This window comes from Pungitius pungitius, chromosome 19 (assembly GCF_949316345.1).
Source record: "Pungitius pungitius chromosome 19, fPunPun2.1, whole genome shotgun sequence".
Taxonomy (NCBI): domain Eukaryota; kingdom Metazoa; phylum Chordata; class Actinopteri; order Perciformes; family Gasterosteidae; genus Pungitius; species Pungitius pungitius.
Genome location: NC_084918.1, coordinates 349,244 through 376,439, shown reverse-complemented (window position 1 = coordinate 376,439; position 27,196 = coordinate 349,244). Strand labels below are relative to the sequence as shown.

Genomic DNA, 27,196 nt, shown 5'->3' with positions numbered 1-27,196 from the left:
TGAGAGAACACGTGAGAGAACATGTGAGAGAACACGGGAGAGAACACGTGAGAGAACATGTTAGAGAACACGGGAGAGAACACGTGAGAGAACATGTGAGAGAACACGGGAGAGAACATGTGAGAGAACATGTGAGAGAACACGGGAGAGAACATGTGAGAACATGTGAGAGAACACATGAGAGAACATGTGAGAGAACACGGGAGAGAACACGTGAGAGAACATGTGAGAGAACACGGGAGAGAACATGTGAGAACATGTGAGAACATGTGAGAGAACACGTGAGAGAACATGTGAGAGAACATGTGAGAGAACACGTGAGAGAACATGTGAGAGAACACGGGAGAGAACACGTGAGAGAACATGTGAGAGAACACGGGAGAGAACACGGGAGAGAACATGTGAGAACATGTGAGAACACGTGAGAGAACATGTGAGAGAACACGTGAGAGAACAAGGGAGAGAACATGTGAGAACATGTGAGAACATGTGAGAGAACACGTGAGAGAACATGTGAGAGAACACGGGAGAGAACACGTGAGAGAACATGTGAGAGAACACGGGAGAGAACATGTGAGAACATGTGAGAACATGTGAGAGAACACGTGAGAGAACATGTGAGAGAACATGTGAGAGAACACGGGAGAGAACATGTGAGAACATGTGAGAACATGTGAGAGAACACGTGAGAGAACATGTGAGAGAACACGGGAGAGAACACGTGAGAGAACATGTGAGAGAACACGGGAGAGAACACGGGAGAGAACATGTGAGAACATGTGAGAACACGTGAGAGAACATGTGAGAGAACACGTGAGAGAACATGTGAGAGAACACAAGTGTCTTTGTGATCATCACTAAATAAACATGAGATGAAGGTAACACTTCACAAGAAGTTTCTAGGAGACAACTTGCTGAAGTCAAAGCTTGTGCGTGGGGGGGGGGGGGCACGTGTGACCTCACTCCTTCATTAAAGCCAGCGGACCACTCCAACTCCAGCAGAGTCGCACCACGACACACGTGCACACACACACGTGCACACACACACGTGCACACCCTCTCTCTGGTGTGAAGGGGCTGGAGGTGTTTCATTTCAGGAGGAGGCCTTTCCATCCAACAGCCATTGGAGCCACATCCTGACGGAGAGGAGATCACGTAGAAGCTGTGAGGAACTCGCCTTCGGCTCAATTTGAATATGAAAGCATCGTTTCTTTTCTTCTGCTGCGCCCTGGAGGCCTTCTGTACTACCTCACAAGCTCCCACCACAAAATAAAGTGAACTTCACCCCCCCCCCCCCTTGTGATATGTCACACCAACATCATTTATGTCTCCAGAATTTCTAGGATCCAGTTTTTTAATTTTTTAGACGCCATGTGACCTGATTACAACCAAAGAAATCCAACAGGAAACTCAGGACTAAGTCAGTTGAGTTCATCAATAAATACTCTCTGTGTAGACACCTGGGAGTCTCCAAAGTCTATGGAGAAGAACATCTGACATTAGAGAAGAACATCTGATGAACATGGCTGTGAACATAGAGCGCCTATCATTAATTGATTGATATTTGAACACACAGTAACACACCAGCACCCTGCTGTGTGTGTGTGTGTGTGTGTGTGTGTGTGTGTGTGTGTGTGTCTGTCTGAATATATTCCTCCATTAGTAATGAGTCTGTGTTCATGTGTGTTTTGGTGAAGCAGCCCACCTAAAAACAAGAGAATCTGCTGAATCATCTCCTGTAGGTCTGACACACACAGACACACACACAAACACACACACAAACACACACACAGACACACACACAGACACACACACGTCCTTTCATGGTCATCATTAACATGGAAAGTCTGAGTGATGACATCATCCTCTCTGTCACACTGACTGTTTGTGCGTGATGATTCTTTTAGGATCATGATGCTAACGTTAGCTTAGCTTCAGGACCAGACCAGACGAACCCTTCGTCGGTTCAGAGTTCTAAAAAGAGGGAAATCTCACAGTGTCTTTTTCCCACAAAGAAGACACTCTTCTTAACTTCTAGTCAACGCTGGACATTGGTCCTGTTTGAAGGACGTTGGGAGGTGTCCAAGGTCTCAGCGACGCCGCTCACCTGCTTCGTGTCTCATTATTGTACCAGATTGTAATAAATGATCATTATTTATTTATAAAACACACACAGACAGAATCCACCTTCACTCGAAGGAGACCCCTGTTTGGTCAACTTGTCAAGGCGAGAGCAGCAGACAGGAAGTGATGTCATGACTTCTGTGCGTCATCAAAGCTGGGATCAGATGAGTGAGCCATGAGGTTTCTGCAGAGTCATTAGAGGAAGTGGCTGCACCTCGCTGTGGGCTGATGTAAGTCCAGGTGTGTGATCACACGCGTGTGGAGAACACACACGGCAGCCCGTGAGGTCACACACGCAGCGCTTTGAAGGCGCTGTCACCGCGGTTATTCATCACACGCGCCCTCAGCCCGTCCACCACGTGTGGAGAGAACCAGAGGGTTAGAAACGTTCACTGGTGAATGTAAAGGAGCTCAGGCAGCAGTCACTGAGGAGCTTCTTCTTCTACTTCTACCAAGTAGTAGAAGTCTTTGTAAAGCCCAAAATTGCAAATTACATATTTGCCTCAGAGGGCTTTACAGTCTGTAAACATGTGACCTCCTCTGCCCCGAAACCAGATGGAACCACTCAAGAACCAACGAAACCCTTCAGCTGTGATGGAGGTCATGTGACCAGAATGAACATTCAAATGATACGGGAGAAATTACTCAAATGCTGCCAGTAGGTATAGAGACCCTCCATCACATGAAAGCACCATCAGGTAGAACCTCCATCAGGTAGAACCACCATCAGGTAGAACCTCCATCAGATAAAAGCACCATCAGGTAGAACCTCCATCACATGAAAGCACCATCAGGTAGAACCTCCATCAGGTAGAACCTCCATCAGATAAAAGCACCATCAGGTAGAACATCCATCACATGAAAGCACCATCAGGTAGAACCTCCATCAGATAAAAGCACCATCAGGTAGAACCTCCATCACATGAAAGCACCATCAGGTAGAACCTCCATCAGGTTCAACCTCCATCAGGTAGAACCTCCATCAGGTAGAACCTCAATCAGGTAGAACCTCCATCGGGTAGAACCTCCATCAGGTAGAACCTCAATCAGGTAGAACCTCCATCAGGTTGAACCTCCATCTACAGAAGCCTGTGGGGAGAAAAGCTTATAGTCCATAATGTTGGTTTGTGATGACAGTGATATGATTATTCGATTCATTATTTGTGATTAATATCTTCTTCTTAATATATTCAACATTCCTTACATTACAACATGTCATTCCCTTATTCAGATTTTTAATGCGTCGTCGTACTAATAATAATAATAATAATAATCAACATTAATGCAAGAAAAACACAGGAGAAAGAAGCCTTTGTGTGAGATAAAATCTAAAAGTCGTCATACGACATAACTCAGAGCCACAGAGGTATTTGTGTAAGTGGCTCGAGTCTCTTTGCAGTAAAATAAATGCGTCTCTTAGGGAGAATAAATAGAAGCAAAAATCAAACAGGAAACCAAACGCTGCTCAAAGACGGGAACTTTGTTTGTGTAAAGCAGCAATTAAAGAAAACACAGTCAGCTTCCAGTTAAATACACAAAGAGCTCCGCCTTTATACAACACACACACACACACACACACACACACACACACACACACCACCCGACATGCACTGACTAACACACACACACACACACACACACACACACACACACACTATCTTAACGGTCTTTGGTGCTTTCATCTTTACTCATGAGGAAATGACAATCAAAATGAACATATATATATATATATATATGTATATATACACAGTTAATATACACATGCAGCCATACATATATAAGTTATATATACAGTTACACATGTAGTTATGTATTATATGTATACATAATGTATATATTTATAATACATGTATTATGAATAGTATAAGAAGACTCAAGGCGTGATGCAAAGCTCTCTGAGAGCCTCGTCCACAGCGAGTCACATGATGACGTCAGCAGTTTACATTGGATCAGACTCCACGTCACACACATCTCAACACACTCCAGCTGTCGCACACGTGTGCTACACACTGTGCAGATGGAGCTCCGGCTGAGGACAAGTCGCTTTGAATGTCCATCTATTGTCTTCACTGTAGAACGTCATGAACCCCCCCCAGAAGGAAACCAGGGGAGGAGATAGAGAATGTGGTTCCCTTGATGGAGGCTCACCTGAACCTTCTTAAGCTTCTGAGGAGCCTCCATGACTTCAAGCTGGAAACACCTTAATTAGAAAACAAAATTAATAACCTTGATGCGGTTGTGGAAGAGTTAGCAGCTAATATTTCACACATGTCCATCACATGTATGTTACAACCGCCTTCAAAGAACCCAAACTAGCTGGAGTCTTCAAGACGTCCACAAAGCAACGTGAGACGGAGGGACCTGAGGACTCAGAGACAAGGAGACAAGCAGGCAGGTCAGTGGACCAACACATAGCAGCAGATGTGAGGCAGCAGACAGGTGCGTTGTACCTGTAGTGAGTCGTGTCTGTGTGCGGCATTGCTTTACGTGCTTTACACAAGTATGACTCGTGGAGATTTGTGACTTAATAAAGATCTTTGTGGTTGTTTTGTGAGTCTGTGAGTCTTTGGGGTTGTTTTGTGTGTCTTTCTTGTGGCTTTGTGAGTTTTTGTGGTTGTTTTGTGACTCTTACAAGTTGCTTTGTGTGTTTTTGTGATTTTTTACTTCTCTTCTGATCCTTTTAATCTATTTGACTTTTTTGTCTCTTTTTTACTCATCAGTCTTTGTCTCTTTGTGGTCATTTTATTTTGCACATGAATAAGGAAATAAGTGATGAAACAAAGACAGCTGTGAAGCTGCACTATCCTCATGCCCCCCCCCCCCCCTTGCTCACTCTGCCTCTCGCATCATTTCCCTCCATCCCTGCTATGTTTGGACAGATAGCACACGGCGGTTTGGCCTGGACTTGCGCCGCGGTCGGGAAGGTTTCTCAACACCAAGTGTTGCTTCTGAGGCCTGCGTCAGCCCTGTGGGACCAGGAGCCTGGTTGGAGCTAAAGGACTCTGAGTGTCTTTTGTACACTTTGTCTGTTTGTGGTGTTGCTCCATGCATTTGAAGTCATGCATTTACTCCAGTGTGGTTTGGTCAGTAGGTGGCGCTGTGGGCTGCACTTAGAGTATTCTACGTAGAAGAAGATGAGGGGGTTGGACTAGAGGGACACGTTAGCAGTCCTTCATGTTGGACGTGTCTCCTGCTGTCTGGGGACAAAGACAAAGAGTCCACAGCAGAATGAGACCTTTGGTATGGAAGATGTGGCACATCCTCCCACGAAGACACGCTCCATTTAAGGGAAATAAAGTGGCTTTAACAAACACATTTACTGCCAAGAAGCCTTGTTGAGGAAGGCGGGATCCACCAAACACAGAGACGTTGAGCGCTCATTCAAACCGACGTTGTTATTAATGTCTCAGAAACAATAAAACAGCTTTTGTCCTCAGGCCCCTCTGCCTTGGTGTAATGTCCCCGCTGAATGCCAGCCACACGGTTTTAATCTCATTTATTCATGCAAGTTCATTCTCTCATTCATATTTGAGTGGGCAGCGCCTTGGACCTCGGGTGTGGAGTTTATACTTTCTGTGCCCTTTTTAAACTCTGTGAACGGACCTGAAACCAACCAGAAACTGCAGAAACTTCCATGGACGATGGTTTCCATTGACGATGGACGATGGTTTCCATTGACGATGGTTTCCATGGACGATGGTTTCCATTGACGATGGTTTCCATGGACGATGGTTTCCATTGACGATGGACAATGGTTTCCATTGACGATGGTTTCCATGGACGATGGTTTCCATTGACGATGGTTTCCATGGACGATGGTTTCCATGGACGATGGTTTCAATTGACGATGGTTTCAATTGACGATGGACGATGGTTTCCATGGACGATGGTTTCCATTGACGATGGACGATGGTTTCCATGGACGATGGTTTCCATGGACGATGGTTTCCATTGACGATGGGTTCCATGGACGATGGTTTCCATTGACGATGGACGATGGATTCCATGGATGATGGATTTTATGGACGAAGGATTCCATGGATGATGGGTTCCATTGATGATGGGTTCCATGGATGAAGGATTCCATGGATGATGGGTTCCATGGATGATGGGTTCCATGGATGATGGGTTCCATTGATGATGGGTTCCATGGACGAAGGATTCCATGGATGATGGGTTCCATGGACGATGGGTTCCATGGATGATGGGTTCCTGTGTGAAGGTCCTGTGTTGGTTTCGTCCCTCTCTACCCGGCCTGACTCGCCGTGATGATGTGGGCGTGTTTACGTTGGTTTAAAGCCACCTCTTGCAGTTGGGGGTCATGATGTCGGTTCACTGATGAGTAGTTAGTGTCTGACGCGGTAACACTGCCGGGAACCTCAGGGGGATTTTAGACTAGAGGGAGGGGGGAGGGTGGAGGGGGGAGGGGGCGTTGGGGGGCTGTTGAGTGTCTGCTCGTGAGCATTCAAACACACTTTACTCAGTGCATGTAACAGCCGGGTGTTCACAGTTAGTTTTGAATGCAAAGTGGTGTGTGTATGTTTGTGTGTCTTATGTGTGTGTGTGTGTGTGTGTTGGAAGCTGCCCTAAATCACTTCAGATCCTTTGAGATTTCATCGGTCTGAGTCTGGAAAATGTCCGGTTACATTAAAACACACACGAAGCAGAAGGACGGGTGTTTGGGGGAAAAAAAACGTGAGAGTCCCACTTCCTCTCGTGTGTGTGTGTGTGTGTGTGTGTGTGTGTGTTTGGGTTGTGTTGAGACTTTGTGTGTTTTTAGATTTCTTTCCAAGTGAATATAATAGTGACTAGAAACAAGTTTTCCTACAAAAGTCAAACAACTTCTCAATATAAAAATGTCCTTCAGAAAAAACTTAGTATAAAAACTAAACTACTTGTTTAGATTAAACTGCTTCGTTAGATTGAGACAAAGTAAACAGAACATCTGTTAAAGCAAAGGCAGGAACATTTGTTAAATTATCGCAACACACTAATCTTATTTTCGACATATTCATGTTGTGACACATTCTGACAGGAAAAGCAGCAACAGACAGAACTGGAACCTTTTCTTTCTTTCTTTCTTTCTTTCTTTCTTTCTTTCTTTTCTCCTCTTTCCTTTGTCACCCTCCATCATCTCTCATGTGTTATTCTGAGAGCATAAAAGTGATTCTTCTGATCCTCACAGTGTCTTCAGAGAGAGACAGACAGATAGAGAGAGACAAAGAGAGACATGGAGGTCACTCGGGGACATCCCAGATGTCCACCAGGTGGAGCTGTTTGTGTGTTTACCTGTTTACAGCCTCACACCTTTCTAAAAACAACACTAGCGGAAACACATGTCTCCCAGCGGGGGTTTGATTCTCCACACGTCTCGTCTTACGAGCCAACAGGGGGTCATTCGTCCACACATCATCTTCATCATCACTGTTTTCATGTCTGCAGGGTTCCATCACATTTAAATCATCGTTTCGTACCACTTTAAATGAAGTTCTGCTGGTCCTTCTACTTCATTGCAGATTTTGAATGTTTGAGTTTTTCAGCCCGGAGGCGACTTTAAAAACAAAGATCATCTGTTCCGTTGACGTGACGACGTCTCCATGACTCACAGGCAGCTATTTAAAGAACTCATGAGCTCATTGTAGCATCACTCCAGAGGAGGGAGAACCCCGTCGTCTGATCGGAGCAGGAAGTGAGACGTGACTCCGTCCTCTGGACCGGCGTGTCACAGGGACGCAGTGCGACGTCATGGCTGCTTGTGTGACTCCGTAAAACACTGAATCTCTTTGAAGGCCATAGAATCCCTTCAGAGTATTAGAAACTTCTACTGGTTCCTCTTAGGTCCCTCAAAAAAAACAGAACTTTGGCTTCATTTGGCTCATGGCCACCATGTTCCCCTATGAAACCGATCAACCCTAAAACCTGAAGGACCTTTTTGAAACCCCCTGCAGAGGCCGTCAATATCCTCTCTGAGATTCACAGAACCTCTTAAAATACCCCCTCTTTGGGTCTGCCCTGTAGAACCCGATCTGGACAGCCATAACAACCCAGGTGGAACCTTTTAGAACCTTTTAGAAATTCTTGAGTTTCTGTCCGTCTGACCATGTCATTTCTAAATCCAAACGCACTGTAGGAATCCCTCATATTCCTTCTAGAACTCTCAAAAAGAAGCCCAGCGACAATAAAACCTTGTTTGGAGTTCCACTGAATCTCTGAATCATTTAGATCTCAGCTCCTTCACTAATGAACCCTTTAGTTCTCCACAAGACTACCTGATCTGGGCTGAAGGTCCTGAGAGTCATTCCTCGGTGAAACCACAATGACAGACTGGAGGAAAGAGGGGGCTGCTGGGTTTTGAAATGAGAGGGTCACGCATGTCTAGAGAAGCTTGCAAGAGCGGGTTTTTTCAGGGTGATGACAGGATGACTGTGAGGATAACAAAGAGGACCTTCTCAAGCAGATGTCTTAAGTTTGAACCAGGAGGCCCAGATGTTTAACCTTCTCGGGCTCATGGGAAATGATGCTTGTTAGAGGCCATCTTGTTTTTATTCGTGGCCATCTTGGTTTCTACTTGTCAACATCGTGTTTATTATCCACATTTGGCCTGAGATAATTTAATTAGATCCAACTGAACACTGATCAAAAACAATTGTGGACAAATATCTTTGATGAACTGAAAACACACTGGAAAAAAGCTTTGAGACAAATAGCAGAGAGTCATGACCTGTCAATCACTGTGTAGCCCCGCCCTAAAGCATCCCCCTGCTTCATGGTCTGTTTGACTCTAAATGGACCATCATTCACTAAATGAACATCATGCTGCATTGAAGAAGACTTGAAAGTAGAGACTGAGACCATAAACTCATGTTTTCAATGTTTACTGAGGGAATAAATCAAGAGAGAAGTAGAGTCATTTCCTCATAGAGGGTTTTGTACGTCTACATTTCCTTCAGATCTCATTCCTAATGACTCTTACATCCAAATAAAAACCTGGAAGCCTCTGGCTCTCCGGTCAGGGAGGTGAAGGACAACGTTTGGAAATCTCAAGGGCGGAATATTTCACCACAGAAATAAAAGACTTGTCCCAGGAACAGAGGATAAGACGAGACGAGTCATGATTCGTGATGTCATGTTGACTGGAGCTTCGCAGACAGACTAAACACATCCAGACCTTCAGACGGACAGGAGACCAACTCAGCCCACCGAGGGAGGGGGGGCTGGGAGGAATCCCAGCTCCGCTCCATTAACAGAGGGGAGGGAGGGAGAAGGTAGAAGTTGGTGAGTCACAGATGGGAGGGGACTGGAGTGGAGCGGGAGAGAGAAAGAGATGGAGGGGGGGAGGGGGGAGGTATATTATGGTAGGAGGCTGCCAGGGCGAGAGAGAGGAGAGAAGCAAGAGGGAGGGAAGGAAAGAAGAGAGAGAGAGAGAGAGTCCAGCCCCCTCCGCTAAAACCATTCAACTGGTGAGCGAAGGAGCATTCACCGCCGAGAGAGAGAAAGAGAGGGAAGAAGGAGAGACACAGAGAGACAGGGACACACAGAGGAACTCCCTTCGTCTGGGACAACTTAGTGGACACAGAGCGAGCAGATACTTCTGCCCAGATCTCCAGAGTTCTCCTTCATATTCATCACGTCCTCTTCTTCTCTGGCTCGTAACGCCTCCACATTCGGCCATCTGCCACAGAGACAAAGGGACCAGCAAGACCAGTGTGACCAGAGAGACCAGGAGAGACCAACAAGCAAAGTAAGACCAGGAGAGACCACAGAGACCAGTGAGACCAGAAGAGACCCAGATTACTCATTCCTCTCTCTTGCCTTGTGTCTGTCCTCCTCAGCTCTTTCACAGGTGGACTCTGAGCTCCCAAAACTACTGTGGGAGACAAAGAGTGGAGCAGAACACTTTTTAAAGCCAAACTCAACCCGCTGTGAGCATCCTCCGACATCCAGCCGGCCAATCAGGAGGCCCCGTGTCATCATGTTCGTCTGGGCTCTGCTGGGCTGGACCCTCCTGGTCCTGGTCCAGAGCTCCGGCTCCAGCTCGGACCCGCCGTCCCTCCCTGAACGCCCGGACGCCGCCACCGGCTCCCAGTGCCCCTCCTGCGCCCTGGCCCGGGTGAGGAGGAGCGGGGGGGGCGAGGCGGCGGGCCCCGAGGAGGAGGAGCATGAGGAGCCTCAGCTGGAGGTGGTGGAAGCGGTGAAGAGGCACATTCTTAACATGCTGCACCTCCAGACCCGGCCCAACATCACCAGGCCCGTGCCGCGCGCCGCGCTCCTCAACGCGCTGCGCAAGCTCCACGTGGGCCGCGTGGACGAGGACGGCAGCGTGCAGATCGAGGGGGAGGAGGAGGCGCGAGGGAGGGGGGGCAGGGGAGCAGGAGGAGGGGGAGGGGGGGGAGCGGCAACCATGGCGTCAAGAACGGGAGACGGAGAAGACGCGCAGGAGACAACGGAGATCATCACCTTCGCCGAGGCTGGTGAGTGTGTGTGTGTGTGTGTGTATGTGTGTGTATGTGTGTGTGTGTGTGTGTGTGTGTGTGTGTGTGTCTTTGTACAAACGCTGTGTAAATCCAGTTTATTTGTGTGTTTGTGGTGTTAGGGAATCTGAAACAGGTACCTCTGTGTTTGTGTTTATGGGTGTATTTGTGTGTGTGTGTGTGTGTGTGTGTGTGTGTGTGTACAGCTGCTTAATTCCACCTGCGTACTCACTGAGCTGATCCATTCAGACACACACACACACACCTGTAATCGCCCCCTGCTGGTTTTTAAAGAATACCTCGTTATCTGCTTAAAGAAGGACACTTGTGTGTGAGTGTGTGTGTGTGTGTGAGTGTGTGTGTGTGTGTGAGTGTGTGTGTGTGTGTGTGTGTGTGTGTGAGTGTGTGAGTGTGTGTGTGTGTGTGAGTGTGTGTGTGTGTGTGTGTGTGTGAGTGTGTGTGTGTGTGTGTGTGTGTGTGTGTGAGTGTGTGTGTGTGTGTAGATGTGTTGCTTCCCTCTCCGGACGCTGTGGAGACAAAGAGGGATGAAGGTTTAACAGTCAGACTTGGACCCTTTCAATGAGGTCACTGAGAGGTCACTGAGGGGGACATCTCACATCTTCATCGTATAAACTGTCCTCATGTCCTGTTAGATATCGCATAGTAGAAGAAGATTTCAATAATCATGATTGATCTTTTATTGGATGGTGGTGCTCATCTGTCAGTCAGTGATGGAGATGCCTTCTGTTGTTCCTGTAGAATATCTAAATGTGAATTCTGTATTACTGAGCTGTAACCCCCTCGGGGAACAAAAGAAACCCATCTAGAACCCTTCTAGAACCCTTCTAGAACCCTTCAAGGACCTTTCCATAAGCTGCTAGCCCCCTTCTAGAACCCTTTAATGACGCTTCCAGAACCCTACCAGAACCCTTCTAGGACTCGTTGAGGAGCCGTTGGTTCTGCAGGTGATTTGGGGAATCGGTGGCGTTGCAGCTGCTGAGACGGGTTGGTCTTCTAGCTGTTCTGAACGGACGGAGCTTGTTCTCCCTGTGAGAATCTTCTGGACCCAGCTGGGCCGCTGCATTGTGCGCAGCAAACGACGCGTTCAGGGACCTCAGTAGCCACGGCGGGTGAGGGGGGGTAGGAATGATGGGATTCTTGGCGGGGACGAATCGTCGACCTCCGCCCGGCGGCTAGGACAAAGTCCGTCTGTCCGTCCTAACACACAGACGACAGGCAGGCTAATTGGACCTAATGGTTCCATCATTAGGAACATTCCAGCTCCTCTGATCTTTGACCTTCGAGGAACCGCTCTTTGTTGGGTCCGGGGTTCTAACCAGCTACGCGCTTGATGGACAGCTTTTCTTCTTCTTCATGGTGCTTGGTGCATGGTGGTGCGTTCATGGTGATGGTGCGTTCATGGTGATGCGTTCATGGTGATGGTGCGTTCATGGTGATGGTGCGTTCATGGTGGTCCGTTCATGGTGATGGTGCGTTCATGGTGGTCCGTTCATGGTGATGGTGTGTTCATGGTGGTGCGTTCATGGTGGTGTGTTCATGGTGGTGTGTTCATGGTGATGGTGTGTTCATGGTGATGGTGCGTTCATGGTGATGGTGCGTTCATGGTGGTCCGTTCATGGTGATGGTGTGTTCATGGTGGTGTGTTCATGGTGATGGTGCGTTCATGGTGGTCCGTTCATGGTGATGGTGTGTTCATGGTGGTGTGTTCATGGTGATGGTGCGTTCATGGTGGTCCGTTCATGGTGATGGTGCGTTCATGGTGGTCCGTTCATGGTGATGGTGCGTTCATGGTGGTGCGTTCATGGTGATGGTGCGTTCATGGTGGTCCGTTCATGGTGATGGTGCGTTCATGGTGGTCCGTTCATGGTGATGGTGTGTTCATGGTGGTGTGTTCATGGTGATGGTGTGTTCATGGTGGTGTGTTCATGGTGATGGTGTGTTCATGGTGGTGTGTTCATGGTGATGGTGCGTTCATGGTGGTCCGTTCATGGTGATGGTGTGTTCATGGTGGTGTGTTCATGGTGATGGTGCGTTCATGGTGGTCCGTTCATGGTGATGGTGTGTTCATGGTGGTGTGTTCATGGTGATGGTGTGTTCATGGTGGTGTGTTCATGGTGATGGTGTGTTCATGGTGGTCCGTTCATGGTGATGGTGTGTTCATGGTGGTGTGTTCATGGTGATGGTGTGTTCATGGTGGTGTGTTCATGGTGATGGTGTGTTCATGGTGGTCCGTTCATGGTGATGGTGTGTTCATGGTGGTGTGTTCATGGTGATGGTGCGTTCATGGTGATGGTACGTTTATGGTGGTGCGTTCATGGTGGTGTGTTCATGGTGATGGTGCGTTCATGGTGGTGCGTTCATCGTGGTGTGTTCATGGTGATGGTGCGTTCATGGTGGTGCGTTCATGGTGGTGCGTTCATGGTGATGGTGCGTTCATGGTGGTGTGTTCATGATGATGGTGCGTTCATGGTGGTGCGTTCATGGTGGTGCGTTCATGGTGATGGTGTGTTCATGGTGGTGCGTTCATGGTGGTGTGTTCATGGTGATGGTGCGTTCATGGTGGTGTGTTCATGGTGATGGTGCGTTCATGGTGGTGTGTTCATGGTGGTGCGTTCATGGTTGCTTGTGTAGTTTGGGGGTGGTGCGTTCATGGTTGCTTGTGTAGTTTGGGTATCTGAGATGAGGAATCATGACTCAGCCGGTTAACAGACCTTCTCACCTTTAGTAGCAGGATACATCATTAGTTTAAACCATGAAAGATGGTGGCAGAGAACTCTTATTGATCGGCTGATAGACTGATCAGCTCCACTCCTCCTTCTTCTTCCTCCTCCTCTCTCTGCTGTGATCCTCCCTGAGCCTCTCGGTCATCTTCTACTCCTCAGCTGATATTGACCAAGTTTGTCATCCAGGCTCCTTTAGAGCCTTCTGACGGCTGCTTTGAGTGTGTGTGTGTGTGTGTGTGTGTAAACACGCAAAGAGTGGAATGCTAATCATGAGCTAACGTTGAGCTAATGTCACACACCACACCCTCAGCTTCCTCTTCTTCTCCGCCTCATCCTGCGAGTGGAGTTGGTGAAGCTGCTGTTTGGAGATGAAGTCAAAGAGAGACCAAAGATGAAAATACTTTGTATTTTGACAGAATGGTTGTTGTCAATGTTCCGATAAAATAAAACACACACATCTACATCCCAACCCAGCGACACAGGGAGGTTTGCTCAGCCTGTTGAACTCATTGAAGAAGGATTATGATGGACAATAGAGAACACACACACTGCTCCATCTGTCCAAACACACACTAAGTGTGTGTCTCTGTTAGTGCGTCTTGGTGAGTGTGTACCGGCTCTGGTTCGTTTCTCCTCTGGGAGGCGACGCCCACTCATGGGGATGGCCGTGGTGCATTCAGGTGCTCCAGGTGGTCCAAGTGCATCTACTCGTCCACATCCTCAACAGGAGAGGTTGTTGTTGGTTTCCTGACACACAATTGGCTCAGTAGAAGAAGAAAGATGTGTGTGTGTGTGTGTTTGGGTGGGTGTGTATTTGTGATGATGTGAGTGTGCATGAGGATTTAATAACCATCACAACCCTTTTAACAACATACCGGGTCACATGTTGGCAGCAGCTCTTGTTTAGCTGATAAATCAAATCAAAGTCATAATATGCTGCAAAGGCCTATGGGAGAATTGTGAAATGTTTGGAGGATGTGATGAAGATGATGAAAGCGATGAAGATGAAGACGTTTGGCTCACAGGGTCTAACCCGGGTTCTAATGGGTTTAACGGGGCTTTTCTTGTTGCTGTTTGATGGTGTCAACTTTATTGGAATGTCTGATTATGACATCACAGACTGGACCAGCTTGAACTGGTTCTGATGGTTTGAGCTCAATAAGCCAAAGAGACTCAAACAGACAAAAGGACTCTGAGGATCTAGAACAGATTTCTGTCCTCAGTGTTTCGGCTTCAGATGGGATTCGACCCACCGGTCAGACATCTTGATCATGAAGAGAGACGAGCTGTGAGGAGACGACTCGCAGAGCTCGGACCAACTCCAGGATACAGGAACTCCTCTTCATCACTGGTCACCTCGCTGAGCTCCTCTTCATCACTTTCAGCTGCTCAGATGGTATCTGTCTCCTCTTTAACTCTGCAGCTGAAGTTCCTTTTCCCGGCTTCACACGAGTGGCCAGTGAACGCCTCGTGGGAGCTGCAGCCGTCAGACACTAACAAAATAATCCCCTTAATCTCTGATGTTAGCGTCCATATTTACCCTTCATCCACAAACACGTAGCCAGATCCTCAAGAGAGAGATTTCCTGGCTGAAAGCCTGAAGCCTGAGCAGCTGATGCCTTCACGTGCATCGGTAATTTGAAGCTCCTGTGAAAACCACAGCCTGTTTACAGACGTTCTTCTGGTCCCCATCAGAGACGTTGAAGACGCTTGGTGCATGTTTGAAGCAGTTCTGAGCAGATGAAACCAGTTTCAAGCGGTTTGAAGCACTTTGCACGAGTTTGAAGCGGTTTGAAGAAGTTTGAGCCCATTTGGAGCAGATTGAAGTCGATTTGAAGGTTCTTGTCATTCTCGTGAATAAGAAACCAAAGCAGAGAGGAAACGGATGCGTTCGCTCGTCAGAACGAAGCATCGCACAGCAGATCGGTTCAAACAAAGGCGTCTTCTTCCTCCTCTTCCTCAGCAGCTTGAGTCAACATCACACACTATTCTGAGGAGGGATGAATGAACTCTTCTTATTTCCTACATCTCAAGCCGTGATGATGTAAGTGAGATAATCGCCTTCAACGGCGTTAATGGATTTGCTGAAGAGCCGCCGCCCCCGCCGACATTTACCGAGTCACGATCTGTGACTCGGACTTTCTGCATGGACGCCCACGAGCGGGAGACATTACAGGACGCAGACTGAGACAGAGAGAGACAGTGAGACAGAGACAGAGAGACAGTGAGACAGTGAGACAGTGAGACAGAGACAGTGAGACAGAGAGAGATCTTATGCAATGTTGCTGGACTATAATTGTGTCTTCAAAGCGGTGATTAGCTCGCTGTGTTGCCTCGAGGTTTCTAGGTAAAATACAGGTCTGCACACGAGTGTGTGTGTGTGTGTGTGTGTGCGTGGTTTTGTGTGGTTGTGGTTGTGTGTGTATGTGTGTGTGTGTGTGTGTGTGTGGTTGTGTGTGTGTGTGTGTGTGTGTAGTTGTGGTTGTGTGTGGTTGTGTGTGTGTGTGTGTGTGTGTGTGGTTGTGTGTGTGGTTGTGTGTGTGTGTGTGTGTAGTTGTGTGTGTGTGTGTGTGTGTGTGGTTGTGTGTGTGTGTGTGTGTAGTTGTGTGTGTGTGTGTGTGTGTGTGGTTGTGTGTGTGTGTGTGTGTGTAGTTGTGTGTGTGCTCTGCAGTGTTTGTTTGAGCTTCACAAGGTATTGAATGAAAGAGTCTTTGACCAATCAGGCGTGAGCTCTTTGACGACATGATCACATGACTCCTTAAATCACCTCCATCTCCAGGTTCAAACCTGCAAACGTCTACCCCTCCAATATAAAAGTCTTCCCATAATCCTTTGAGCAGTTTGCTCACTTCTGGTGGAAACCATTACTGAGTCAGCAGGACGCGTCATGCGTGATCAGCTGAAGGCTTTGAGGCGTCTGCCCACGTGATGCAGATCAGTTTGGTGTTGCTCGATTTCTCCACCTTGTTACCCGTTGCCATGGTTACCCGCTGTTTGATGTGATGTGTTAGAGCCAATCAGAGAGCATTTCTGTTGCCCTAACCCCGCCCCTCTCTCCCTCTCTGTGTCCAAGGTGAGTCTCCCGGCCTGGTGAGCTTCACGCTCTCTAAAGACGGAGGCGACCTCTCTCTGGTGGAGCAGGCTAACGTCTGGCTCTTCCTCCGCCTCGCCAAGACCAACCGCAGCCGAGCCAAGGTCGCCATCCGCCTCTTCCAGCAACGCCACCCCCCCGCCGGGCTCCCGGCCTCGCAGCAGGACGACGTCCTCCTGGCAGAGAAGTCGGTGGACACGCGACGCAGCGGCTGGCACACCTTTCCTGTTTCGGCGGCGGTGCAGGCGCTGCTGCAGGGCGCCGCCGGCACCACGCTGAGCCTCCGGGTTGCCTGCCCCCTCTGTGCCGAGGCCGGCGCCACGCCGGTGCTGGTGTCCGGCGGGCCCGAGGCCGCGCAGCGCGCCAACCAGCGGGAGCAGACCCACCGGCCCTTCCTCATGGCCGTGGTGCGGCAAGAGGACGCCAGCGGCTCGCCGCGGCGCAGGAAGCGAGGCCTGGAGTGCGATGGGAAGGTGCGCGTCTGCTGCAAACGGCAGTTCTACGTCAACTTCAAGGACATCGGCTGGAGCGACTGGATCATCGCGCCACCCGGCTACCACGCCAACTACTGCGAGGGCGAGTGCCCCTCCCACGTGGCGAGCATCACCGGCTCCTCGCTGTCCTTCCACTCCACCGTCATCAGCCACTACCGCATGCGGGGCTACAGCCCCTTCCAGAACCTGAGGTCGTGCTGCGTGCCCACCCGGCTGCGGGCCATGTCCATGCTCTACTACAACGAGGAGCAGAAGATCATCAAGAAGGACATCCAGAACATGGTGGTGGAGGAGTGCGGCTGCTCGTAGGCGGGGCCGAGGGGATGGAGGACCGGAGACAGCTCCGCCCTCCGCCGCTTCGCCCTTTAGGGAATTGAACTCCAAGTCTCCTCGGCACTTTCAGAAAAAAAAAAACAAGAGAAAAAAGAATATCTAATATATTTTTGTTACAGAGGGGGGAGCGATGTGTATTTATGATTTATGAGACGAAGCGCCTGAAGAACTACTAACAATCTCAAACTATGCAACTTGTTTCATTTATCACAAACTTATCGTATTTTACTTTCTCTCCTTTTGTTTATTTCCTGACTGTTTACTTTTGTTTTTTCAATTGTACGAGGAAGAAGTTTGACTTTGTGTGTGTGTGTGCGTATGTGTGTGTGTGTGTGTGTATATTGACAGAGATACTTGAAAAAAACAAGTTGGCCCGGCTGCTGGAACCAAACACTTCTTCATGTTACCATGGTTACCATGGATGGTATTGTTATCGTAATTATCATTATTGACAGTAAGTATATAAATAATATTATTGTTGTTGTTGTTGTTAATATTTTGTTTGGCTGCAGTTGTTTTATGTTGAATTATTATTGTGTTATTATTATTGAAACGTTACAAACGTCTTTATTTTTTTTGCACTATAGCGACACTAGCCAGGTCACAGCGATTTTGCGTTCATGCTAAGCTAGTTGATAACAGTGAATGAATGTGGCACTAACTTGCTACAAGCACGTTTGTTGAAGTGGAGGACAAGATAAGAATTGATTTGGTTCATAATTTAAACTCTAAATCGACTTTTTGTGGATTAATTTATTGAGTTTAGAGTAAATATTCTGAATTCTAGCCATTTGCTGACCATGTAAAATAGAACAAACCCCTTTTAAGTATTTCTTCATATTCAATGGATGCTTATAGTTCATTAATTGGCCACCATGCCCTAAACCGGATGTGAAAGCTAACATTGCCCCGAACCGCTCATTAGCGGAGTGGCAATATTGTTGCTTTCTTAAGTAACGTTAATTCATTCCGCAATGAGCAATCTACACCTTGAATTTCATAAATATATATAAACGTTGTGTGTCTAATTACTACAGGAAAGTTAATTTGATGAGTGAAAGTAGTAAGAACAATCGGGCGATGATGAAAGAGCTTTTATTGCACTATTTGGAGGTATTGAAGCGAGACATCTTATTGTGAAGGACAGAATCGAGGTCTTGGATATGTTGACAGCACTGATGGTATTTTTGGCAAAGCCATAATGAGTTAAACCTCTGACGAAAAAAGCACGTTTACAATGATGGTGGACGCCAAACCGGTTTAGGGCCATGTTAGCGCACGGCTAATTCACTGGTGTTAGCGTCATTTTACCGACTAACGCTAAAAACAACTAATTTAAGACCCAGTGCCATTAACTGAGCATGATTAGCAGACCCCAGAAGCACGTACCTTCATCAACATGCTTTATTTCTTCATAAATCACAGCTCTATATCCGGTTCATCCATTTGTATTTGTTACTTAGGTTGTTCCTTAAAATCATTAATTAACAGAAATTCCTCAAAATGAATAATGGTTTTCCGTGATTTACTCTTGGAATACTGACCTAATGACATTCCCTTGAACTGCCCTATTCTAAAAACCATTGCAGCTTAATAGAAATATTACAGGTCGTCTCTGCTGAGGCAAAAAGTAGAACCCAAAGCTTTTTGTAGAGAGCATAAAAGATGGAAGAAGACTTTCTGAGGCTGTTTATAGCTGTTAGTTTGCTTTAGAACACCAAAGAGTCCCGTTTGTTCGCTGTGTTTTATTCATTGTCCATTTTGTTGGAAAATCCAGTTTAGTTCCTCTGAAGTCTGTAAGAAGAGTTTTTAAAGACGAACCTTCAGATTATGAAGTTCTATTTATGCTTTTTATTTTTCGGATTATTTTTTTTGTATCCCGGCCCTTCCTCTTCCATTCCACTTCAGAAACTCTATTTTCCACAATGCTTTACTCTCTCCCTCTGATCTCATCATTAACTGAGAAAGACCATTCAATTAATTTTATTTTGTAAAGCCCAAAATCGCAAATTACAAATTTGGGGTTTTTACAGTCTGAACAACATCCTCTGTCTCGTAACCCTCACTTCGGAACAGGAACAACTCCCCAAAAAATGAAAAACCCTTCAATGGGGAAAAAATGGAAGAAACCTTAGTGAGAAGGTCAGAGGAGGATCCCTCTCCCGGGATGGACAGACTGCCATGGATGTCATGTGTACAGAATCAACAATGTAAAAGATCTACAATACATTCAACTCCTCCAACAGAGATGATACAAGTAATTGCAAGTAGCAGAACCACCATCAGATAGAACCACCATCAGATAGAACCACCATCAGATAGAACCACCATCCACAGAGGCTTCTGTGGGGAGGGAAAGCACAAAGATGTTGGTTCATGATGACATATGAATCATATTTAAAATAATGATGATGGCAGCAGCAGGTGTCAGCAGGACCAGGGTCCAGATGGAACTATGATCTACAGAGACCTGCTAGGCGAGAAAACACAACAAACTCCCGGAAAGAAGCTGAATTACTGAGAACGTGGATTATTGTAGAAGAAGTGAGAGAGAAAACAATCTAGTCGCCGCGTTCGGTTTGTGGGAGGAGCCAACGTGGTCCAATCAAATCTGGTCCCTTCTTTGTCCTGTTTGTATCGTCTTTGTCAACTTGTTCCCCAGAAGCTTGTCCCTATTTTTGATGATGTCACTTGTGTATTTATTTCTTCTTTCTCTTGTTATTGTTTGAGAAGAGAGTGGAGCCTCTTCTGGACTTTTTGTGATGAACTCAAAGTTCTTCCCGTTTGAGCTTTGAGCAAAAAAACTTCAGTGAAGAAAAAAAAATGACACTGAACAAAGTGGACGAAGAATAAAAATATATTTTTTATTCTGTATATATGGAAATCCAGATTCCAGTGTATTTGCTTTGTTGTTCAAATCAAATGTGGTTGTGTGGATTTTTGTAATGTAATTTATTTCACAGTATTGTTCTGTTTTCTGCTTCACGATTAAAGTTAAAAGGATGTACACAAAGTGAACGAGTCCAGGCCTCAAGATCAACTGATGCATCATGGGAATTATGTGCCGGGATGTGGAGAAAGATTGTTGTTAGAACACACGCTAGAAGTGAAAACAACCCTTTATTTTTAGGAACAACACGCTAACAGAGAAACAACATGTTAATAAAGCAACAACATGCTAACAGAGAAACGACACGCTAATGTAGAAACAACATGCTAATGTAGGTACAAAACAATAATGCGGGAACACCATGCTAACAGAGAAACAACATGCTAATAAAACAACAACATGCTAACAGAGAAACGACACGCTAATGTAGAAACAACATGCTAATGTGGGTACAAAACAATAATGCGGGAACACCACGCTAACAGAGAAACAACATGCTAATAAAACAACAACATGCTAACAGAGAAACGACACACTTACGTAGAAACAAAACAATGCGGGAACAACACGCTAACAGAGAAACAACATGCTAAATAAACAACAACATGCTAACAGAGAAACAACATGCTAATAAAACAACAACATGCTAACAGAGAAACGACACACTAACGTAGAAACAACATGCTAATGTAGGAACAAAACAATGCGGGAACAACACGCTAACAGAGAAACAACATGCTAATAAAACAACAACATGCTAACAGAGAAACAACATGCTAATAAAACAACAACACGCTAACAGAGAAACAACATGCTAATGTAGAAACAACACGCTAACAGAGCAACACGAAAATAAGGAACAAGTTTCAATTCCTGTTTTCCAAAACGCCTGAAACGTGTTGCGGCTTCGACCTGGACGACGGACAACAAAGCTCTAACAGCAGCATAACACAGTGTGCGTTTGTGTGCGTTTGTGTTTGTGTGCGTGTGCGTTAGAGTTGTCTCTCCGCGTTTTTTGGGGAAACGCCATCCTGTCATGAACATGTCTGATGTTTTTATTTTAAACCAGAAGGGAAACCACATTTTACGTCTAACATTTTTCAACATGGTACAGTTACAAATTTTGATGACATGTTGTGGACAGAACCCTCACGTGCTGACGCCTGTTGCTCCCCGTGATATCTGGACTGCTAATGACAGGATGGATTAAAACGACTTGCAGATGTCCATAACCAGTGCCCTTCTACCTCTGTGAGGACGTCACTGGGACCTGCTGAATGCATGTCCTCACAAGGAGAGCCGGAGGCCGCAGGGTGTTTCCTCCCAGCATCACGGCGCTGTGGTTCGGCGGTTTAATGTCTTTAAATGGAAAGTAAATTAATTAGATCAGAGTTGAATATGCTGGAGTTATGGCAGTGATTTATCCAGTGATTTTGTAGAGAGACAAATATTTAGAAGGTTGACACAGCAAAAAGGATGTTTGACCTGAGAGACGAGATAAAGTCTGCAAGATGTTCTCTATTGGACACCACGGAGAACCACCAAGAATGATTGAATTAATAAATAAATGTACAGAATAACAAACCAGCAGCCTCGACACACACACACACACACACACACACACACACACACTGGTATCATCATCGATGTCCTTCAACCTCACTCCAGACTCTTCCCAGAACTGATAAGTTACAGTGTGACCCTGTCCTCAGTGTGTGTGTGTGTGTGTGTGTGTGTGTGTGTGTGTGTGTGTGTGTGTGTGTGTGTCTGTGTGTGTGTGTGTCTGTGTGTGTGTGTGTCTTATGGCCTCTCACCTTACATCTGTGACTCTTTTGCTTGGATTCACTCTGTGGGGCTCATTCATTCAGTCATTCATTTGTTTGATACATGAATGTATGCATATATACAAAAACACAAATAGACACATACTAACTATTTGTTAGTTTTTTGTGTTGTTACACGTGGAGGACTTCCTCTGCTCAGTTCTTCTGTTTGTTTTAGCGTCTCCACCTTCAGCTGCCGTCTCGCTCTCTGCATCCAACGGACAATAATCTCATACATTAACACGTTCATTTTGACAGTCCTAAATACGGCAACGCTTGTATCAAAAGATTCAACAGCATTTTCAAAATAAACTTCACAGGAAGCTGCTGAAGTACATCAATTACGTGATAAATGACCTTCTGAGGCGAGGAGGAGGGGTCTCGTGGGTGAAAGTCTTCTCTGACCAAAAAGAGAGTGTGATGAATACATCCTGCTGTTATAGGAATACATAAATATATTATATGTAATTGGTTTCAGGTGTCAGGTGTTCCTCAGGAAGGAGGCCCTCAGGTCTGGATGGTCCACTTGGTCCCAGCCGCTGTGACGATGAAGATCTTCTTCCCCTTCCTCCCGCTCTCTTATCGCTCTCCCTCAGCACTTCCTGTCTGGGAACGATCCGCCTCATGTGGAAAACGCTGCATGTTTGCTCTCGGCCAATCAGACGGATCGGATCGCACACCTCCTGCATCACCTGATGTGTGTCTGTTAAGTGAGCTATATGCCATTAGAATGGTAACCGTGGGAACAGAGATACACAATATACAATCACACAATGACACACATTTTCTGCCCCTTCTTCTTATTTGAAATCAACTGATGTCCTGTTGACATGTTGAAGATCTCGTCATGTGACCACGCAGACTTCCTGTTTAGTTTAAAGACTCCAACTGGTCTCCAGTCACATGGAGACAGCCAACCATCCCTCTCACGTTCACAGGCCTACGGGGTCACCTGATAACCCCCAGAGCACCACCTGACACCACCCGACACCACCCAACACAGACCCGAAACCAACTAACACTGACCCAACACCACCCGACACCACCTAACACAGACCCAACACCACCTAACACAGACCCAACACCACCCAACACAGACCCAACACCACCTAACACAGACCCAAAACCAACTAACACAGACCCAACACCAACTAACACAGACCCAACACCACCTAACACAGACCCAACACCACCTAACACAGACCCAAAACCAACTAACACAGACCCAACACCAACTAACACAGACCCAACACCAACTAACACAGACCCAACACCACCTAACACAGACCCAACACCACCTAACACAGACCCAACACCAACTAACACAGACCCAACACCACCTAACACAGACCCAAAACTAACTAACACAGACCCAACACCAACTAACACAGACCCAACACCACCCGACACCACCTAACAGACACACCACCCAACACAGACGCAGCACTACCCAACATCATCCAACACAGACCCAACACCACCCTACATCACCCGACACCACCCACCGCCACACTCATGGAGGCAGGGCTGTAGCGCATGCGTGTGTGTGTGTGTGTGTGTGTGTGTGTGTGTGTGTGTGTGTGTGTGTGTGTGTGTGTGTGGAGGAGCAGGAGTGTAAAGGCTGAGGAGGATGAGGAGGGTGAGGAGGGTGAAGGGGAAAAGGAGCATTAGAACCAGCAGGCTTATATAAGCCTTCAGGTGTTTAATAACGTGGTGGAAACTGTGAGGCTGAGCAGTGAAGACCCTGAGGTGATACACTGTGTGTGTGTGTGTGTGTGTGTGTGTGTGTGTGTATGTGTGCGTGTGTGTGTGTGTGTGTGTTGCCCAGTGGAGTCATTTCCTCATGGTGGGAATCATCCTTTATTAAACGCTCTAATCCTATTTTGACGACTCTGCAGAGAAAAACGATAGTGAGTCAGGAAATGAAACAGACGACACACACGTGTGTGTGTGAGTGTGTGTGTGTGTGTGTGTGAGTGTGTGTGTGTGTGTGTGTGTGTGTGTGTGTGTGAGTCTCTCACATTCACAGAGAGAGAAGTGTTGTAGTAAGTAGAGAGAGAGGAGACCTTCATCACTTTGAGGGTTTTTGTGTTTTTTAAAGGGTTGAGTCTTTCAAGGACTTTATCTGGACTTTTAAGGTTTTATTGTGTATTTAAATGTTCATTGTATGTCACAAACTCACCTTCCTGTCGGAGCGGTTCCTCTCATGATCATTCTGTCCAGGTTTGTGGCTCTCCAGAGGAATCACAACCACGACCACATCTCCGTGACAACAGCACGCTGACTACACACACACACACACACACACGCACACACACACACACACACACACACACACACACACACGCACACACACACACACACACACACGCACACACACACACACACACACGCACACACGCACACACGCACACACGCACACACACACACACACACACACACACACACGCACACACACACACACACACACACACACGCACACACACACACACACACACACGCACACACACACACACACACACACACACGCACACACACACACACACACACACGCACACACGCACACACGCACACACACACACACACACACACACACACACACACACACACGCACACACACACACACACACACACACACACACACGCACGCACACACGCACACACACACACACCTCTGGTCTCTCTGGTGGACCCGGGCCGCTCCACCCTGACGGAGTCACCAGGACGTCTCTCTGCACCGACACACCTGTCTGCAGCTGCAGGGACTTCATGTCCTTTGTGTGTGCAGGAGCCTCGTCCTCACAAAGGAGACAAGGACACAAGGAACCAAGGGGAAATTAAGGCAAGAGGACGTATGCTTTTCTAATTCAAACCAAGTGGAAGTGAAGTTGGTTTTCATTTGGGCGTTTTGGGGATTCCTTCCTTTATTCCAGCCTCCACATCTGTGTTTCATAACGACACGAGTGAGCGGAGCAAACAGCTCATGGACCGGTCTCTGGAAGACCCTTCAAAGATCTCTGAGATCCTCTTCATCTGCAGCCGTAGTGCACCAGAGACGACCAATCACTGACCTGACCCCACCATGACCCCACCGTGACCCTGACCCGACGTAAATACAGAAAACAACCAGCCGACCAGACGGAAGCATCCGGCTGCTACCAAATTAATGCAGAATACTTGTTATGAGATAAATAAACATCTTCACAGGGAGGGTTCTGACTCACAGGTGTCTTCTCTCCACACACAGCTGCTGACACACACACACACACACATAGCATCACGCCCCTAATTTCCCATGGTGCATTGTAAACAGAACACACCCGTCCGCCCATGGCAGCACTTCAGTCAACACACACACAGCTGAAGCTCATTCAGAGGCTGCTTCCTGATGCAAAGGCTCATGGGAGCTGAACATTCTTGTGACCCACAATGCTTTTAAAGCTTGAAGTCGGGTGACCTTAAAGGACCAGAGAGTGGAAACATGTCCAATAGTTGATGAGCTCTCAGACCCCCGTCTGCCCCCGTCCTGGTTCTGGTTCTCCTGGGCCTCCCTTCACTCCAGCGGGTCCAGTAGTACGTCATGGGTCTCCAGAGGTGGACCGCTGCTCCTGAAGGAGGAGGAGAAGACTGCTGCAGGGAGCTGAGCTCCCCTCCTCCCCCTCCTCCCTCCTCCTCCCTCCTCCTTCCAACTGCAGGTCCAAGGTTGATCTGGTCCACGGTGAACTGCTCTCTCCACGAGGATCTGGTGGACCTGCATGATGTCTGGTTTTACCAAATTCCGACCTTGTGGCAGAACATCTTCTCTCTGATGTTCTTGTCTACTGATGAAGGTCTGTAAAGGATCAGGACTACACTGAGACCGGTTTTTATAGATGATTAGGACTAAACTGACACTGGTTCAGGACCAGATTACAGTTCCTCCCTTTGTCTTCAGTCCTTTACACTCAGCATTTGTGATGTTATTAAAGTTACTTTTGAGAAGCAGAAGTAAAAAGTAACAAAGAATATACTTTAAATCACAGTAGCAAGTCATGACGTTAAATGGACCTGTCTATTACAGGAGTGGAAATGGATTTGGACCGTTTCCATCCGACTAAAGCCGACCTCTGACCTCACAGCTGGGTGTGTGCATGTGTGCGTGTTTATTGGTCGGTGTCCCCTCCAGCGGCAGAGCTCACACCTGGCACACATGGAGTCCATTTAGACACACACACAGACACACACACACACACTCACACTCACACACACACACACACACACACACACACACACACACACACACACACACACACACGGGTTTCAAAGCATAAATGGACTGACCTGAGGGTGTGTGTGTGTGTGTGTGTGTGTGTGTGTGTGTGTGTGTGTGTGTGTGAGGGTGTCTCTCTCTCTATATATGAGAGGGATGAGTGATGCATGTGCAGAGATAGATATGCTGAGCTAAGTTGATGGTAGTTGTGTCGTTACTTAAGAGCACAAGCAGAGCTGGTTCTGAGTTTCACCCCAAAGGAACAAAGGAACAAAGGAGCAGCACCGAGTGAGACCATCAGACCGGAGGAATCGGAGCCTGAAGGTCCATTCGGCTGTCAGCATGTGAAGTTCCACCTTATTTTCCACAAGTCTCCACAGAGCAGCTCTCCTGAGCAGGAGGACACAGATTCCTGGATGCAAGAGGAGCCGTGTGATCGGACCTCGACACCATCTCAGACACCGCGAGGTTCTGCTGGAGACGTTTCAAACCCCAAACACTCCTCCTGTCTCAAGTTTCACCTGGCCCATAAAACCCCCAGTTTGACATGTTCCACTGAGTAGTGTGCGGCCGTGACCCAATGGACCTGAATGTGGAGGCTCAAGGTGGTCGTTGATGCAGCGCAGGTCACCCCCCCCCCCACCCCCCCCCATTCCATTCAAACCGCATCGTTTCTTCACCCGCCGTCCAAAGCTCTGCATCCAGCAGGTCAAAACCCACTGGAAACATCTGTAACCCTAAAGCTAACACGCTAGCCGGCTAATTAACACAGCGGCTCGTGTGAAGACGTCTCCTAAAGAAGGAGGTTCTTTACCTTTGATCCGTTGTGTTTCCATCCCACTAAAGGTTCCCCGTCGACTTTCCTTTTGAAAAGAACGTTTGTCCTAACGGCAAAAAAAAAACGCTGATAAATTGTGTGTGTGAACACAAAACCAATCAATTTAATTTCATGACTATTTCACGACCTGCTGTGATCC

At 47.1% G+C, this 27,196-nt stretch overlaps 1 protein-coding gene across 1 annotated transcript; it reads left to right on the top strand.

Annotated features, from left to right (window-relative positions):
* The first annotated feature begins 9,516 nt into the window (after window positions 1–9,516).
* Window positions 9,517–20,275, top strand: inhbaa (inhibin subunit beta Aa). The gene is made up of 3 exons (XM_037456700.2): window positions 9,517–9,865; window positions 9,957–10,595; window positions 16,413–20,275. The coding sequence occupies exons 2-3, from the start codon at window positions 10,097–10,099 to the stop codon at window positions 17,231–17,233; spliced, it is 1,320 nt and encodes a 439-aa protein (XP_037312597.2). The 5' UTR covers window positions 9,517–9,865; window positions 9,957–10,096; the 3' UTR covers window positions 17,234–20,275.
* The last annotated feature ends 6,921 nt before the right edge of the window (window positions 20,276–27,196 follow it).